This window comes from Copadichromis virginalis, linkage group LG20, assembly GCF_057382275.1.
Source record: "Copadichromis virginalis isolate Kocher_CV1m ecotype Utaka linkage group LG20, C_Virginalis_male_GT1.1, whole genome shotgun sequence".
NCBI classification, from domain to species: Eukaryota; Metazoa; Chordata; class Actinopteri; order Cichliformes; family Cichlidae; genus Copadichromis; species Copadichromis virginalis.
This window is the reverse complement of record NC_140637.1, coordinates 17,861,653-17,880,483: the sequence shown is the minus strand read 5'-3', so window position 1 is coordinate 17,880,483 and position 18,831 is coordinate 17,861,653. Positions and strand designations below refer to the sequence as shown.

General features: G+C 37.9%; 2 protein-coding genes across 3 annotated transcripts; both read left to right on the top strand.

Annotated features, from left to right (window-relative positions):
* Nucleotides 1-101: 101 nt before the first annotated feature.
* apex2 (APEX nuclease (apurinic/apyrimidinic endonuclease) 2) lies at nt 102-4,618 on the top strand. The gene is made up of 6 exons (XM_085444316.1): nt 102-301; nt 419-502; nt 714-894; nt 1,096-1,239; nt 1,708-1,777; nt 3,402-4,618. Exons 1-6 carry the CDS (start codon nt 187-189, stop codon nt 4,491-4,493), a joined length of 1,686 nt encoding a protein of 561 aa, XP_085300442.1. The 5' UTR covers nt 102-186; the 3' UTR covers nt 4,494-4,618.
* A 1,031-nt stretch (nt 4,619-5,649) lies between these two features.
* Nucleotides 5,650-18,816, top strand: LOC146684594 (sodium-coupled neutral amino acid transporter 3-like). Of its 2 annotated transcripts, none has more exons than XM_085444318.1 (16): nt 5,650-5,999; nt 9,793-9,859; nt 10,020-10,104; nt 10,204-10,319; nt 11,341-11,414; nt 11,503-11,595; nt 11,711-11,792; nt 11,902-11,984; nt 12,206-12,264; nt 12,352-12,486; nt 12,693-12,772; nt 12,862-12,962; nt 13,112-13,236; nt 15,432-15,576; nt 16,896-16,999; nt 17,117-18,816. In XM_085444318.1, the coding sequence occupies exons 2-16, from the start codon at nt 9,819-9,821 to the stop codon at nt 17,219-17,221; spliced, it is 1,428 nt and encodes a 475-aa protein (XP_085300444.1). In that variant the 5' UTR covers nt 5,650-5,999; nt 9,793-9,818; the 3' UTR covers nt 17,222-18,816. The 2 variants fall into 2 exon arrangements, with proteins under 2 accessions (XP_085300444.1, XP_085300443.1); XM_085444317.1 differs by lacking the exon at nt 5,650-5,999 and adding an exon at nt 7,670-8,067.
* The last annotated feature ends 15 nt before the right edge of the window (nt 18,817-18,831 follow it).

The window sequence follows — 18,831 nt, the reverse complement described above, 5'->3', positions numbered from 1 at the left end:
TGAGTTAAACATTAAACCCTGAAATTAAAAAAATGTAAATTAATTAATTAATTAAAAAAAGAAAAATCAGTGAGTGAAAACACTTCCGGTCGTACCGTTCTTGCCTTCCGCTTTTCTTCCGGATGTGCACATTATTGTGGCTGTTTGGAGCGGTGTGTCCGCTCCAGCCAGTTGCAGTGCTACAAAATGAAGGTCGTTACTTGGAACATAAACGGCATTAGGGCCTTCAGAGGCGGCATAAAAAAGGCTCTTGATTCCCTGGACGCAGATGTTATTTGTATTCAGGAGACAAAAGTGACGCGTAAGTGATTAGCAATAGCTGGTTTGAAAACGCGGGAGCTGTCATCGTGCAAGGCGCCACAGTTAGAATGAAACTGTATGAAAATAAAAACGTTAACCCCTACTTTCTCCTCCACAGGAGACTTGCTAGATGAAAGGATTGCTATTGTTGACGGATACAACTCCTATTTCAGCTACAGCCGAGGGCGCAGTGGCTACTCAGGTTCAATACAAAGTTATATAACAGTTCATTTTGCGTCTGTGAGCCTTGAAAGTGTTTTTTTTTTTCGTGTATTATCATCCAGTTATATTAAGTGCCAACATTCAAGAAAGTGCAGTCTTCTAAAATATAATGCCACATTTATACTTTACTGAAAAATTTCCTCGTAAAACTGCATTACACCCAATTCACCTCACATTGCCGCTGTGCACAGGTGTTGCCACCTACTGTAAGGACAGGGCCACTCCATTTGCTGCTGAGGAGGGCCTCACAGGTCTGCTGGTCAACCACAAAGATGCTGTTGGATGCTATGGTGACCATACTGAGTTTTCAAGTGAGGAGTTGCAGCTGTTGGACAATGAAGGCCGTGCTGTAATCACACAACACAAAATAAAGTGAGAGGAAATATCATATGTTAAGGCTCCTGTTTTAAGTGTGCTGCATGGCATATTTATCTGTTTACATGTGGCACTTGAAAACAAATAATCAGCAATTTTTATGTTTCTCTCCTCAAAATTCTCAATTCTTCTCAGTTAGTGGGGGAATCCCACTTTGTGCTTGCCTTTTATTGACTGAGTTTTATTTTATCCCAACAGATGTCAGGATAAAGAGAAAACCCTTACTGTTATTAACGTATACTGTCCGAGGGCTGACCCAGAAAAGCCAGAGCGAAAGCGGTTCAAACTACAGTTCTACAACTTACTTCAGAGTCGAGCTGAAGCTGTGCTGAAAGATGGAAGGTGAGAAATTCATAATGTTTCACTGGCTGAGCAAAACATTGTCGTTACAAGAGATGCAGGTGTATCCTGGTTTCGCCACAGATGTTTTTCTAAGGCACTGTGCTAATTTTGAACAACGCAGCTCTTCCAGTAAATCATTACGTCTTTGAGTTTTGGCAGTGGGCCACATGTTTTGCTGTATGTAAAATGAGGCTAAACACTATCTGGTGTTTACAATTTTATTGAATTGTAAGTTAGTACAAATAAAACAGTATATTAGAAAATAGCTGCTTCTGTGTTCATGGTTACATAGCTTTAATTTAATAACATTTATATATATTCTGATAAAATCTCAATTCTTGGACAGCAATGATGATGATGAGAAATATTTTATTTATCACACATTTGAGAAATTATTTAAAATTGTTCTTTAAATTCTACAAATGTATATAGATAATGAGTTAAGCTTTTTTATGTTCTGTTTTCCAGCCATGTGATTGTTTTAGGAGACATAAATACATCTCATAGACCAATAGATCACTGTGACCCTAGTGAAATTGTAAGTAAAATACCAATATAACATATATGTGTATGTGTATATATATGTGCGTGTGTATATGTATGTATATATATGTGCGTGTGTATATGTATATATATGTGTGTGTGTGTGTGTGTGTGTGTGTATAGATATGTGTGTGTATATATGTATGTGTGTGTATATATATATATATATATATATATATATATATATATATATATATATATATACATACATACACACACATATAATATGTATATATGAGCGACACCGCACACTCTACATGCATGTATATAGTAGTATATAGACTTTTTAAATATCTAGAATCCTGTGAAAAACTAAGAACAGCCTTACTGCTTCCATAGGATTTAAGAGGGGGAATAGCAGCCAGCTTCTTGAACAATGATTAATCAGAAGGTTCGTCCTGCTCTATCAAAGCACATATTGTGGAAAATTGTTTCGTCTGGGGCCTTCAGGTGTTTACACAATGGCTCAGGTTTCCCAGGAATGGCCATTCCAGTAAATTCAATCGCTTGTAAAGCTCAAAGAATTTGTAAAAACCCATGAGCGACACTCTACAGGCTTTAGTTGGGTTGTTAAAATTCTTGACAATAGAATTAGAAGAAGACTGAACAAGTGTGTCTTTTTTGGAAGAGTTTACAAGAGAAATCCTATTCTCTCTCTAAAAAAAACCAACTTAACAGCATAACATGGGTTTATGTAATAGTTCTGAACAAAGTATAAGGCTTCTGAAACGTGTCCTTCAGCACCATATGTGGAGAAAACCAAATACAGCATATCAGCAAAAACACCTCACGCCAGCTGTCATCAGTGTGGTGGTGGAGGGGTGATGATTTGGGCTTTTTAGCAGCCATAGAATCTGTGCACCTGTCATTGAGTTGCCATGAACTCCCCTCTATACCAGTGTATGCCAGAGTCAAATGCAAGGCCACACATCTGACAGCGAAAGCTTGGCAGAAATTGGGGCATGTAACAGGGCTGTGATCCCAAGCATAGCAACAAATTTACAACATAATGGCTGAAAAAGAAAGAAAATTGAGCCATTTCAGTGGCCCAAAGTCCAGATCTCAACCTAATTTAATTGCTGTGGTGTGATTTTTAACACAGCTCTGCATGAATGAATCCTCACAAACCTCAATGAATTAAAGCAATACTGTAAATATGAGTGGGCCAAAATTCCTCTACAGCAATGTGAGAGACTAATAAAGCCATACATGAAAGGATTATTTCAAGTTACTGCTGCCAAAGGTGGTTCTGTTGCTATTATTTCATGGGGTTTACATTTTCATTACTGTATTAAATTACACAAAAACAGGAAGTGGGGAAACCCCTCCCCCAAACCTTATATGCTACATGAAAAATGACTTCTACCTACAGCTTCCTATTTAATGAACAGACACAGGAGTGGAATCTGTCTCAGCAAGAAAGCAATGATCAACAAGTGACCTTAATGTAGAGGATTGAAATAATATTACATAAAATGACAGATGTTCCTACATTATTATCCATAATAATGGCCAGGACTCCCTTGCAAAAGAGGTTTTTAATCTCAATGGGACTTTTCCTGGTTAAATAAAGGTTAATAAATAAATAAATAAATAATAATGAAACTTTCATTATTTAGGATGATTTTGGCGAAAACCCTGGGAGGAAATGGCTGAATGGCTTTTTGTACAGTGACAAACAGGAAGAAGGGAGCGATGAGGAGGAACATGACAAAGAATGCGAAGAAACAGATCCACTCCACAGTGGGAAATTTGTGGATACCTTTCGCTTTTTCCACCCAACTCGCATCAACGCCTTTACATGCTGGTCTACTCTCACTGGAGCTCGGCAGACCAACTATGGAACACGCATTGACTACATATTTGCTGACTGCCAGCTTGCCAAGGAGCAGTTCGTGGGAGCCGACATCATGCCAGAGGTGGAGGGTTCAGACCACTGCCCTGTCTGGGGGCAGCTGAGCTGTTCACTCATTTCTAGCCCAAAGCCTCCCCCCTTCTGTACTCGCTACCTGCCAGAGTTTGCAGGTAAACAGCAGAAACTCTCACGCTTCCTCGTTAAGGTGGACCAAAAATCAGCCCAATCTGAGCAGAAAAATACTTTGCCTGGTTCTCAAGAAGAGGAGGAAAGGAGAGAAAATTTAAATCCTTCTGGAGCTGCAAACATCTCTGTTAAAAAACGTTCATTGACATCTGACTTGGTTGCCCCAAAGGGAAAAAAGACTAAGACGGTAAATGCTTCTTCAAAGCCTAAGGGCAACCTCCTTGCCTTTTTTAAAACCAAAAACGTTAACCAGTGTGAAAAACCACTAAATCTGGATGAAGCTGCCAAACCACCCATAACTGAAGAAGTGTTCTCTGTCGCAGACACCAAATCTGAAGGTCCTGAGCTTATCTCTGACGGTTCATCACAGCAGTGCTCCACAGCTGATACTGACCAACATATGAACACAGAACATTCAATCCCTCAGCCCACTGTGACGCAGTCAGATGCAAAGAAAGGGACATCGTCAGTGTTTTGGAAGTCGGTGCTTCGTGGACCACCTGCCCCACCGTGCTGTAAGGTCCACGAAGAACCATGTGTTCTTCGTACTGTAAAAAAGGAGGGGCCAAACATGGGCAAACAGTTTTTTGTGTGTGCACGTCCTCAGGGACATGCGTCCAACCCTGAGGCTCGATGCAATTTCTTTGCATGGGTTGACAAAGCAAAGTGACATGTTTACATTAAGGTCCATCAGTTTCAGCAACAATTGTTTTAACATTTGTCATAGTTGTATGTTGTGGTTGTTGTATTTTTCTTTTTCATATCAAAATAATAAAACACAGTAGTTTTATATTACTTTGAATTTGGTTCCATTTGTTCTAAACGCTGAAATAAGTGAGCAGATTAGATTTGTTGATTAAAGGTTCTGCTTATTCACATTCACTTGGTTAGTGAAACATTTGGGGTAATTAGATGTTTTCTTCCTTTTAGGCTGGGTCTTTTGCCTCCATCTCACCCTATTCCTAACAAGCTCTTCTAACACCACAGTCCTATGTCTCTCTTGCTATCTCTGAACACTCCTTCCCCCACACTCTTCTATCTTTGGCCATTGGCACCCGCTGGTCAACAGCACTGTTATGGTAATGTTGTGGAAGTCTTATTGATGATCCACATCTTGGGTATGGCAAAACTCTTACGCTGGATGCCCTTCCTGACGCAGCCCTTCCCACTTATCCAGGCTTGGGACTGGCACGATGGGTGTGCTGACTCTGGCTTATGGCTTCTCATGGCTGGGTTTGTTGCTTTTTTTTAAGCTTCAGCTTCAACAATTTCAGGATTATTAACTTTCCTTCTTTATATATTATTACAAAAATAGTTCTGCTACTGCTTTTTGTTTTGTTTTTTTGTTTTTTACAGTTTGTTGCACCAAACAAACTATTAGAGCACATTACCTTTGGGCTAAAGGACCTTTTACCTTTTTGTATTAATTAATGAAAGATGAAAGTCGTAGTCCGACAGGCCTGTGTATAAACACCATTTTAGTTTCTGTGTCACATAATATGTATGCGTTTTTAAGATGTTAGTTATAATTTTTTTGTGCACTTAGGTTGGTGGTTAGCACTGTTACCTCACAGCAAGAAGGTCCTGGATTCAAATTTCTTCTGTGTGAAGTTTGCATGTTCTCCAGATCTCTTTACTTTCCCCTGACTCTTGACTCTCCTAACATTAAAAAATATGTTTTTACCCACTAGATGGCAACAGTAGTGAGTAGATGCATTGCTGAAATGAAATGTAACTTTCCACAGAAGCACGTGTTATTCACACTACCAGCTGCATGACCGTATTACAACAACTGTTATGCAGGCCAGGAAGTGGAGCATTTAAATTGGTATCAGATGTATTTTTACCAATCAGTTTTAGGGTTCACAGTAGAAATATTACTTCAAAAAAGAAGTAGAACAGAAAGTATCAATGTCCAAATGCTCCATAAAGTAACAGCACATACCCTGATCAGTGTGGGAGTGCCTTGGCTCCTGAGAAGAGGAAATTTCTTTACGCGCGCATTTGCAATGTTGCTCCTTCCCCCATTTTTTTCCCCCCTCTGCTCTTAGAGCCAAAGAGGAGCTCATGACCTTGTGAAAAGCTGCTTTTGGACTTGAACCAAGGAAGTTTGAACTTTTATCCTGTTACTTTTTTCTGGACAGAATACATTCATCTTCCTTCTAACTGTAATTAGGTGAGTACAAAGACTGGAGACATGAGCTGCACGACTTCCCATTCCAAGACGGCAAAAGATGTCTAGCAAATTGCTGTTATAGCTACTGGTGACTATTAGTATTCATTACAGAAACAAGAAAACAAATAACATTTGCACATTTCTGCTTTAACCCTTATAGGTTGTATCTCTATTGTCATCTGCGCACATGTTGGTCGTTGTCACAGCACAGAGGAAATTTAAATGACTAGATGAAATGAGAGATCATCTCGGCTGCAGATGCTTGCTTGACTTTTTGTCCCAAGAAACAAAGTTAAATGGTCAGGGCATGATTTTACCAGCACAGAATGTCACCTCACGGAGCATTTTCTACATCAAATATAGTAGTTGCTCTGTTCACTACAAAGATAACACTCACTGTATTTGTACGCAAATTCATTGCTTTCGTTTACTGTTCTGATCTTCTAACCCGCTCTTTACTCTAAAAAGTAGTGACCTTGTCTGTTTTATCCAGCTTTCTTAATATGCAAAAAACAAGTCATTCAGAGATGTTAAAACAAAGCAGTGTGCATCATCAGAAGATATGAACTTATATAACAGATATGTTCCAACATGTGTGTGTGTCATGGTGAGATAAAGAAATGTGGGTGTTTCTTCGTGTAAAGCTTATATGCCAGTTACATTGAATCTTATCAACCAACTGAAACAGTTCTTAGGAGATGACATTTCTAACACCTAGACCACATTCAAAATATGTTTACATTTCTTCATTTAGGTGACATAGAGTGCTTAACAAATGTATTAGACTGCCTGTCATAAAAACATTTTTTAGAAATCTCTCAAAAATCTCCTTAAAACTAAGAAGTTATAGTGCTATTTATCAAGAATATAACAAACTGAATTCACATTTTTATACCCAAATTTGAGCCGGCACATTGGACTTCTCTGAAAAGTCTGAAATTAATCAACCAAGCAAGCAATATTAAACCACATAATTTTATCTCTTCGGGAATGTGAATAAATAACTGCAGTTTGGCATTTTTACTAAAATAAAAAATAAAAATCAACAAAAAAAAGCATACTACTTTTCAGCTTGAAAATTCACTAATAACAGCAATAATGGAATTTTAGCATTAAATATATGATTTAGATCTTAGAGCTTGTGCATACAGGTGGATTAACACATTACAGAAACACATTTATCTTTACGTTTTAGTTTAGGTAAGCTTTCTTATGAACCTTCCATTTGGTGGTGATCCAGTAAATTTGCTGATCACTGCATACATGTATAAATGACAGGGATGTCTTCTGTTATTGATCAAAATGAAAATATTCGCCTTTCTGAGGTGTTTGAAGTGTGTGAGAACCTTTGAAAGATCTGTAAATGTGTCATGTTTTAATGACGTGCTCTTTTCCGGTAACGCTTGAATTCAGGTCTCAGGGTTTGTTTTCAATCAAGCGCACACACAACAAATCCACTCTTAAGCACCGCCACATGTGATCAGTCTTAAATAAGCACTTATCTCCTAAGCTAATTACAATCTGCATGACTTCCAGAGGGGAGGAAAACTGTTAGTGAATATCTATTAAAGCTATAATAAAACCCATCAGAGATGACACCCACCTTTCTGCTTGCATACTCTGCAATAACACGGCTGAGCTTTTGTTTAAAGACCAGAAGCCCTTCTGAATAATGAGTATGTGGGATTAGTGGAAGGTTTGAAGTACTGACTTTCTGTGAAATTCACATGTGATTTATTGCCTTGCTATACCCACTATTGTTCACACCTTTCCACTGCAACCACCTGGTGAGAGGATCCCTACAAAGCCTCTCCAACGTCAGCAGTACCTGTGTTGCTGGTTTAACAAAGGGTTAAGTATGGGTGTTCCCATTTCCTGCAGCTCTCCCTCCCAGCCTGACTAATCTCTCTCACTCTCTCCTCTCCTTACTATCAAGAAGATTTGGTGAGACTCCTAAGAACAAAGCTACATAGAACCACTAGAAGTCTGAAAATTGAATGAATCTACACAAGGATTTATTCTGTTAATATTCAGAAAAGAAACCTAGCTTTCTGTGGGAATCGCAAGGGTGAGTTGGAGCACAAATGCGTGTCCTTTAAGTGAGTTCCTTGTACAAAAGGGAAGGGCTAACTGTCAATAGTGAGCTGGTCTTGCATCAGACAAAAGCCATGTGGTAGCACTGCTGGATACTAAGATACAGTAATATATATGTATGATCATGTTTAACCTGATATGTTTTGATTTTTCTCATCATAAAGGTTGTCCATAGATGGGTTCATGTATCAGTTAAACATATTTAGTAATTACTAAAAGATGAACTCCCTGCAGAGGAGAAGCTTGGGTGTAAAATAAAAATTAGGACAAAAAACTCAGAAGTATTTTTTTCTTGTTATAAGCTTTTTCCCCACTCTGTGGAAAAGCTGCTCTGAGGGCCAGTGAAAACTAAAATGTTGAACAAGCAGCTGGTGCGCTGGGTTTCACACACTCTTTTGCAACAAGGCTTGTTGCAACTTAAAAAAAAAGTCTTTAAATTTTGAGTTAAAAATGTATTTTTGTGGTAAGTCATGAACTAATTTAGACAAATTTTTGTTAAGGGAAGATACCAGAAATTGAACAGCTGGTTTCCCCCACCATTTGAAAGCCTGTCCCTGACATTTAGTCGTTGGTTTGTTGGTTGTGTGTGTTGGCTATGGGCCATGGGAAAGTTAGTGGGTATGTGGCTAAAGAAAGTTGCTCAAACCAAAGCTGACTTGAGGCCAATGAGCAGGGAAAGAGCTACTCTGTATATAGACTAAAAAGCGCCATTTACACAGCAGTCCTTTGTTTATCTCAGTTGCCCACTGCTATCAAGCTCAGAGGTGTATGGTTTATTACACGTTTACAGGCCTTTTCAGTGCAGAGCGTAGGACATGTGAAATTCCAGTTTTGTGTGAAACTCTTAAGGAATGGCAAAATGTAGCGCAAGACTGACCTTAGGGGTCAGATGTGAAAACCCTGAGGGCAGTTTGGCTGAAAGAGAGGAGAAGTATCTCATGACCCTGTGGCAGGAGCACAGACCTACGCTAATTTCCAGTGCAGTGTCTCCATGCCAGCTTTGTGTGGCTCATGGCAGATTAGAGCAACATAAGTCCTACAACAACATTTGTTATTTACAGCCTTTAATTACACACAAGGATAAAATTGAATGGCGCCCTACGTGAAACCGCCAGTTTCCCGGGAATTTTATTTTGTGAATCAACTTAGCTGTCATTTATTTATCTTTATCTATATATATTATGTAGGAAGGAGAACTTCAAATTAAGAGTTTACAAGGATTTTTGTTAAGTTTTTCTTGTCCTTTGCAAGAACAACAATCTAGTCGTTTCTCTTTAAAAGTACATTCCCAAGCAACTCCTTCATTCTCAGTTATTTTTGGGGGTTTTTTGGGGTTTTTTTAAGGAACCATATCTTCCCTCCAGAAAACGACCATACAATTAAACAACACCAACAAAGTCTGCTTTAGGAAGCCAGAATTAAATCTAACAACTTCAACATATATCATAGAAAATGTATAAGGCGCAATGTACAAAAGCACACGACGAGGTCAACCTGCACATTTTTGTTTTTTCATAAATAATGGAAAGTTGAGAAGCCTGGTGCATGGACCATGTTGGAATGTTATGTATGCAGAGTAAAAACAACTAGAGTTGTCATCATACCCTCTGCTAGCATGAATATTTCCAAATTTAGGCAAATACTTTTTATGTGAATATGTCTATTTAAAAGTCTGAAAACTGCTCTTTTTTTATTTCAGCAATTACATCAACCAACCCAACCAAAATGGAGCTTCAGAAGATGAACGGACACAGCAAAGACGATGGGTAAGACTTAGGGACTGATTGGGTGTATCTTATCACACCAATTGGGTCAAAATTAAACTCAGGGACGTTCTAAATTTCGTCTACCAAATGTGAGTGTTTTACAGCTTTTTAAGCTCATTCTACTTCCTAGTTTTAGCTCACTTTTAATCTTTGGTTGCAGGTTTGATCCAATCGATGCCTTGGCCGAGCAGGAGGAGTTTCTCCCACATAAACCTGGTGCAAAGAAAGAAACCCACTTTACAGATGTGAGTGCTTCTTTGTTTTAGTAAACTGAAATACAGTAAATACTATGTAATTTCTGTCTGTGAACTCAAATGGCATCCTCTGTTGTCCTCTTGCTGCAGTTCGAGGGAAAGACTTCGTTTGGCATGTCCATCTTTAACCTCAGTAATGCCATAATGGGCAGTGGGATCCTGGGACTGGCTTATGCAATGTCCAACACAGGGATCTTGCTTTTTATGTGAGTCTCCAAGCCAAACAGAAAACCCCAGTTTTCGCTGAACTTTGTGCCCTTTGTCACTATGCATGTGCGTGTGTGTGTGTGCGTGTGTGTGTGTGTGTGTGTGTGTATGTTTCCACTCATATAGGAGAATGTATTTGCTCACACTGATGTGCTGAAATTGTGTCTTTTTTTTTTTGCAAACTGAATTACAGCAGATTGATTTCAGCTTCTTGTGATTTATATTTAGTAACTGGGTAAAGTAGAATGTGTGCTCTCCTAGAGGCTACAGCAGGGCTGTTTATCATGTGAGCATTTGGGCATATAAACTATAGACTGACACAGCTAAGGTTTCTGCAAACTGAAGTCGTTTTGTTTAGGACTGAGAGTTAATAGTTTTTCTTAGAAGCTAACGGTCTTTGCTTTTCTCTTATTTTAAAGATCATTTTAGTTCCTTTTCTCTAGAGAATGGTTTCTTTGTTTTCTATTTAAACTGTGTTTGTCTTTCACTGTAAGGTCACAGTTTGCAATAGTAGATACAGATGGGATATATTTAATAGAGGGTCCTTATAAGGCCAGAAGTAGAGCCTCACCAGTGTGTATCATCTTGTTCTTTGTGTTTATTTGTGTTTGGGCAGGTTTGTGTGATGGCAAGGGGATAACTGATGTTTCTGTCCGTGACCTATCGGTGTACATCAACAGCTACATACAACTTCTAATGTGCAAACTGTGATCTGTCAGATTGTGCATTAGAGCTCATGCACATGCGGCTTCTCTAAATCAGACTTGAGTGGTTAAATATAGACCCCACTGATCAGATCCAAGACACGCCTGGTTGGATCAGACCTGTGCTATGTGGCAGGGGGAAGGGAGGTAACGGCTGACTGGAGAGTCAGTCTCTCAAAGCCAAACTCTCTTGTGTGAGTGGGAAAAAACAACAACTAAAAAACAAAATGACAACAATCACAAGAACTTCAGAGTAACAGAATAGTTTTGTGAATATGTTTTTTTTAAAAGAATGTAAATGTCTTATGTGTTTCAGAATCCTGTTGGTCTGCATTGCTCTTCTGTCCGCATATTCAATTCATCTTCTGCTAAAAAGTGCTGGAGTTGTGGGTAAGGCAGAGAATTACCAAGCATGTAGCCACAGAGCAATTTGTATGTTGATAGCTTGAACGCATACACAGAGTTTATGTGTTTTCAGGCATCCGGGCTTATGAGCAGCTTGGAAATCGGGCTTTTGGCCACCCAGGGAAAATGCTGGCTGCTGTCATCATAACAGTACATAACATTGGAGGTAATGTCGTAAATTTTCCTTCCATTTCCTTTACCTCTGACGCCGGTCATAAAACTATATATACCGGTAAATATAAATATGAACGCAAAATACGTTTGTTTTGGTTTCTTTTCAGCTATGTCAAGCTATCTCTTCATCGTAAAGTCTGAGCTCCCACTGGTTATTCAAGCTTTCTTCGGTAAACAGGCGAACACGGGGTGAGTGTGAAAGCAATTTTCTAACTTAGAGTCACATAAATCAGTTTCATTTTTGTTTAGGAACACACTAATTTTTTTTTTGACATCTGTTCTTTTGGCTGTCTCTTAGAGAGTGGTTCTTGAATGGAAACTACTTGATCATCATAGTTAGTGTTCTCATCATCTTTCCTCTAGCACTCATGAAACACCTTGGTATGTTTTTCATTCTGTTGCACATTTTCTTTTTCTTTTTTTGCAATTATTAGTATTACTACTCATCTTCCCCTACTTGCATCATGTTTACACTATCCTTTGTTCTGCCTTGTTTTCATATCCTGCATTGATTAAATTAAAGTGACATTATTGCCTCCTTTTCTCTCTCTACTGTCTAAGACCATGAATAACGTTAACATTGTGCTGTTATTGCGATCCAGGTTACCTTGGCTATACCAGCGGTTTCTCGCTCTCCTGTATGGTGTTTTTTCTCATTTCGGTGAGACATTAAAGATACATACAATATAACCCACCGCGCTTCTGTTAAATATTTATCTTTGATTAAGCTATGAGCATGTCTCCCCAGGTGATATACAAGAAATTCAACATCCCATGTCCACTGGCAGATGATCATCATAACAAAACTGCTGCTGAGCATTACAGTGTTGATTCTACAGCAGATGGCTTCTGTGATTCCAAGCTATTTACCATGAACCCACAGGTTAGTGAACAAACATTTCCACGGTGCCTGAGCCTAGTTTCCTGCTGTGTCATGTGTATTTTTATTTAATGATTTGCACAGCACGTTATATTTTTTGCACCGGAGTGTATTAAGTCGACGAAACTAAGGTGTGTTATGTCAACAGCAGCGTTAAGAATATAGCAACCATAACTGTGTTACTGACCTTTGCTGTGTTTTGGCTGTAGACGGCATACACCATCCCAATTTTGGCTTTTGCCTTTGTCTGCCACCCAGAAGTGCTACCAATCTACACTGAGCTCCGAAAGTAAGTTTTGATTTTTTATTTTTTTACTGCTTCACACTGTAAGTTTTCAAGACAAATTATTGTAATTTATCGGTTTTGCTTTACTCTAGTGCCACCAAGAAACGCATGCAGAATGTTGCTAACATCTCCATCCTGGCCATGTTTGTCATGTATCTGCTGACAGCTCTTTTTGGTTACCTCACTTTTTATGGTAAGATGTGACCTTTCATGGCTATACAAGTGAATGGTCACTTTGTTATTCTGCTTTGAAGTGTTGTGAGATTTAACTTACAGTATTGTGAAAGAAGGAAACCACGCAAGATACTGTATATAAAAGGCTGTCTGCTTCTCTGTGTCTAGGCGCTGTGGAGTCAGAGCTGTTACACACCTATATTCGCGTGGACCCACTGGATGTCTTGATCCTCTGTGTACGGCTGGCTGTGCTTGTAGCTGTAACTCTGACTGTTCCTGTGGTTCTCTTCCCGGTAAGACATCAGTGATATTAGTTTAAGATAATAATTGCATAAAAGAGAAGAAGAATGTTTATACAAGATGTTGTTTAAGGGCACATGTACTATGAGAGCAAAAGGCTTAACTTTCCATATTCTTTCCATATGCTTTCATATGATGCTATAGGGACATTAAAGTGGGTGTGACTGTGGGTCCACATATAAAAATGTGTAATGGCATGATTGACAAATTTTTAGCCAATGATTGTACAACTTCACAGATAAATAGATAATCCTCCATTTTGAAACCCTGTCTGAATAAGATTTACTTTTTTTTAAATTCAATATGACCATAATGAGTGACTGAGCCCAAAAAGTGAACCAGGAAGTTTTTACACAGGTCAAGATAGAAGTTTTCCCATAGACTACTATAGGACTAAGTCTTTTGCAGCCACATATATCGCCATCTGGTGGCATTCAGATCAGAAATTGGCTTAAAGCACTTCTGCAAAATATGCTTCTTTTTTTTATCCTAGAAGCTACATCCGTATTTTATACTATCTATATATGTGGCTAGGTAGTTGCTAGGTAACATGATAAGTTTTACCTGTAAGTCAGGTTTGGCTGTTCAGCTCTTGATCGTGTCAGATTAGGTGGTGACCAAAAAAACACAGACATATGCACATGCACACACAGAGAGATAGTTTTTGAGTTTTTGTGTATTATACAAAGAAAAATGCAGTAATATAGATTTTAAAAAATTGAATAAAACTAACAGAAGGGTAGCAATTAGTCTGGTAATTGACTATTTTCTACATTAGTTAATTGTTAAAGAAATATACAGACCATTGGCTAAGTAAAAACAAACAACAAACATAATCACCCTTGACATCTGAACGAACCTAAAGATACTGTAGCTATTTATTAAATCGGTTTTCAAGTCTGTTGTCTATGTAACAGTTATAACTGGCATCATGTGAGTGAGGCAGAAGTGATTCATGATTCCTTGTGTGAGTAAATTATACTGACCTGAATATACTGGGCCCAGTATTGAGCCCAGTGGCACTCCAAGGCAACAGTTATTTTGAAGAATTTCATTTTTAAACTTATCTGTTAGATAGGCCTGAGAAAACTTTAATATTTTTGGACAATTTTTACCCAGGTTCACACAGGTTAGAATTATGCTGCAAGTTCATAGTAAACACAAGGACACATAGCATTAAGCAGTCTATAGTCCCAACTTCTGTAATGCTTCCTAACAGTGTTCCTATCTCAGCCATAAAATCCTAACATCACAAATCAATAACTGCTAATGTGGACTCTGCATCACATAACTGGCTCTGCCAAATGAAAATAATTAATGTACTGAAAAAGTTTGACTCTTTCAGTGCTGTGCCACAGTAGAACGATGAAACCCAAAACAACTCTTTCACTTTCAGGAGTGTATTGACTATAAGGACTTTTTTTTAACTTAACCTTCTTTAACTAATTTAAGAAATATTAATAGTTGACTGTTTGACAGACAATTTTTTAATGGAATAAAACATTTTAGTAGGAATTTTAAGAATGCGCAGTCTAAGCCCTTTAGAGTTAAATTATAGAGACTGACATAGTAGCGAGCTAAATGAAGGGAGGGTGACATCTTTGAAGCCTTTGCTTAAGGATTGTGACCAGGATCAGCTACTGTACAGCTACAGCTTGCTAGTTAACACGTTGTATTATTATTTCTTAACTACGTAAAAACCATACTGCAAAAATGATAAGTTGTGGTTTAAACAGGGAACTACTGTGACCAACGAGCCTGCTTTTGTTGTGAGCTCTAAAGGTAATGCCAAGTTTTTTCACAAAAACATGCTAGCTGGTTCTAGTTTAAAGGTTAAGCTAGCTTAATACTAAATATACAAATATGAAAGTAGTATCCAGCTGAGCATATTTCACCCACCCTTTAACTATTTGTTAAAGAGGTAGAAAAATGCTTCTGAATGTCCCTCTTTAACCTGAAACTTTAAACTATGTTAAGGTCTAGATTTTCAACATAATAAACTATTTTTTTTAGCAAATGTGAGAAAACACCCATTAAAAGATTTGGATAAAGTTGACTTTACCCAACAGCTTCTTAATAGCTGTTCATTTAATACTACTTAAAGCAATGAACCTAAATCAGGTTTAAAAGATAATCAGTCTTAATATTTGTCATCTGATCTTATTCTTCATTTTCTTACTGTCTGCAGATCCGCAAGGCCGTGCTTCAGATCTTCTTCGCTGACAAGCCTTTCCACTGGGTTAGACACATTGGCATTGCCTTTTGTCTCCTGGTCGTGGTCAATCTTCTTGTTATCCTGGTGCCCTCCATCCGTGACATCTTTGGCATTATTGGTATGTTTACACAGCAAAAATGCAGCTGCTCAGTTCCGAAATTGGGGCTATTCTTGACTCTATATGGGATTTTTTTTACAAGCTTCGGTTAAAGTCATAAATCTCTAAGTTCATGATAGTACAAATAGAAAAAATATGTATATATGGATCATTTGGAAGAATTGCGAGAAGAAAGCTTCTTCTTTCTAAAGAACATAACAACATGACATGCGTCGGAACAAATGACTCCTGGAACAATGTCCTTTGGATGGATGAGATTAAAATGGAGCTATCTGGCCATAATGCACAGTGCCGTATTTGAAAAACAAAAAAAAAACCACAGCATATTAGCACAAATACCTCATACCAACTATCAAGCATGGTGGTGGAGGGGTGATGATTTGGGCTTGCAGCCATAGGACCTGTGCACCTTCCAGTCACTGAGCCAACCATGAACTTCTCTGTATGCCAGAGAATTCTGGAATCAAATATGAGGCCATCTGTCTGACAAATAAGGCTTGGCCCAAATTGGCTCATGCAACACGACAGTGATTCCAAACACACCAGGAAATCTACAGCCGAAATAACTAAAATGGCCCAGTCAAAATGCAGACCTCAACCCATCTAAAATATGGATGCATAAATAAATGCCTACTAACCTCAGTGAAATTAAACAACATAGTGTACATAGAGTATAATTTTTTTTTTACAGGACTTCATAGTCTACATTCAAACTGACTTTTTCATATAACTGTAACAGATGTCATTTTCCTTTTATTCTTGGCTGTTTTATGAACAAAAATGTGTTTTATGGTTGAGTATAAAAAGGTTTAGTAAAATATTTTTATTATACTGACTAGATCATCTGTAAATCATGCTATGAATTATTTCTACACAGCAAAATCTCCAGTGTTAAATTAACACTGGAGAGTGTCTATATGGGTCCACACCTCTGAGTGTTAAATACAACACTGTTGAGTGTTAAATTAACACTTTTGACAGTGTTATATGTTTAAAAGTAACCTAGTCAGTTTTGAAGATTAACAAAGACTAACACTGAGCAGTGCTGATTTTCTAACACTGGAAAATAACTGAAAATGTTAGAAATATTCCAGTGTTAGAAAATCAGCACTGCTGAGTGTTAGTCTTTGTTAATCTTCAAAACTGACTAGGTTACTTTTAAACATATAACACTGTCAAAAGTGTTAATTTAAAACAGTGTTGTATTTAACACTCAGAGGTGTGGACCCATATAGACACTCTCTAGTGTTAATTTAACACTGGAGATTTTGCTGTGTAATAAATAAACTCACTTATTTATTCTGTGCTATCATCTACAGGAGCCACATCTGCCCCCAGCCTCATTTTCATCCTACCCGCAATTTTCTATATCCGAATTGTTCCTGAAGACCAGGAACCCCTGCGGTCAAGATCTAAGATTCAGGTATATCCTTCCTCTATCAAAGATGGTATTAACTGTTCTTGGTCATGTTAATCTCCATATATTAGCTTTTATCTGTTCTTAATACACATGTTGTTTTCTTATCCTTTATTACTGCAGGCCATATGCTTCGCTGCATTGGGATTTGTCTTCATGGTCATGAGTTTGTCATTTATTATCATTGACTGGGTGACTGGAGAGAGTCAAAGTGTAGGTGGGCACTAGCTGCTATAACTGAACAGAGGTACTGCACACAGAACGTCAACCAAAGCCCTCTTTTTCATTAAATTAGCCCCATCTTCTCATCCAAAGCCAAACTAGAAAGTTTGACTACACAAGATGAAGGATAACGTGAAGAGCCTTCGCCTACATCAAAAAAAACAGGAAAGTGTTTTTACATGTGATGGAGCAGGCGATATGTCCTGTACCGGAGGAGAGAACACAAATGTATGAAAATACAAAGCAAAGTGTTCTGCCTCGATCAGTCCTGTCACAGCTCAAACTAAGGATTTTGTTTGGGGTCATATATAGATTTGCAGCAAATGCTTTGAATGAGAAAAAAAGTGGAAATTCCGTTTTTGGATGTGGACAGTTCCTTGGAATTGCTCAGTCAATGTCTACATTTCACAAATCTACTTCCCTACCATGTCAGATTTTACAGAACTTACATGTATTAGTTTTGTAAGGCAATATTTTCTTTGCCTGAGACATTTGTCAGCTATGGTTTACTTTTACTTTTATGACTGACAAATCTGCCATTTCCCCAAACTTTACCGTTTCAGCTAATTATGGCCTTCGAGGGTTAGTCTGCAGTTCCACACAAACAACTGCTTATGATCAAAAATGTTTTCAGTGAATTTAACATGGATTCTAATCAATGCGTTTAATGTGATATTTCATCCATTTAAAAAAAAATTACTGTCACAATTATGGTCATCGTGAAGTTTCCCAGTGACCTGGCAAAATACGGTGCAATTTATGGGATTTCTTTTTTTGTTTTTTGCTGCTGTTCATGAAGGTCAAACAGACAGTCATGTGTGAGAGGTTTGTGAAAACCGAAACAAAGTTTTTATGTGAGCCTGAACATCCATAATTGAAAACCAAAGAATCTATTTATTATGTCACATTGTGAAAGTGTTTCTTTTTCTTTCTTTTTTTTAACATGCTTGGCAAAGACCAGTTAAAGTTGTACATGAATTCATCCAGTGTTATAAATGCTGCATATGTTTAATCAGTACCAGAAACTTTTCATTGTGTTCAATAATGGCTTCAAAGTGGACCTGTTATGCTTTCACTGTTTTTATCTCAGTCATATACATAACTCTTACAAGGGGTGTGCTCATCTTAAACAAGTTTGAAGTACTGAGGTTAGCAAGTCCAAGTAATCCTGAGAGCAGAAAGCTCAGACTTCAGACTGCTCTAAATGCTCATTTCCTTATTTGTGACAGTTTTTAGCTGCTGCTGCATAAGATCTTTATTTGCTGTTTGAACCATCTGCTGTTCAAAACCTCTGTTTGCAAAGGACAGTTGGTCAGAAAGAAGTCTGTTGAAAGGACTTTGGGTGCTCTGGACCATCTGAGGGCTTGCAGTAAAGTCCACTAAGCATTATTTCAAATGAAGCATGCAAAGCTGTTCTAATAGACTGAAATACTCAAAATACGAAGCACAGTGGGTCCTCTTTAAGCAAGAATTAGTGAAGTCCTTTTTTTGTTTTTAAAATGTGACTAAGAGACCTGTTAACATTGTAATTCATCCTGTACATTTTTAAATTAATTTGAATGTTGTTAACTGTCAATAAAATGTGTTTTATTTGTACATAATCGTCTCTTTTTTTA

What these genes read in the sequence shown, in the direction of transcription:
- LOC146684594 (XM_085444318.1), top strand. Translation starts at nt 9,819, where the DNA reads ATGGAGCTTCAGAAGATGAACGGACACAGCAAAGACGATGG. An exon ending in AAAAAGTGCTGGAGTTGTGG is followed by an intron (nt 11,415 to 11,502) that starts GTAAGGCAGAGA and finishes ATGTGTTTTCAG; the next exon opens with GCATCCGGGCTTATGAGCAG. An exon ending in AACAGTACATAACATTGGAG is followed by an intron (nt 11,596 to 11,710) that starts GTAATGTCGTAA and finishes GTTTCTTTTCAG; the next exon opens with CTATGTCAAGCTATCTCTTC.
- apex2 (XM_085444316.1), top strand. Translation starts at nt 187, where the DNA reads ATGAAGGTCGTTACTTGGAACATAAACGGCATTAGGGCCTTCAGAGGC. An exon ending in AGGGCGCAGTGGCTACTCAG is followed by an intron (nt 503 to 713) that starts GTTCAATACAAA and finishes CGCTGTGCACAG; the next exon opens with GTGTTGCCACCTACTGTAAG. An exon ending in ATCACACAACACAAAATAAA is followed by an intron (nt 895 to 1,095) that starts GTGAGAGGAAAT and finishes TTATCCCAACAG; the next exon opens with ATGTCAGGATAAAGAGAAAA.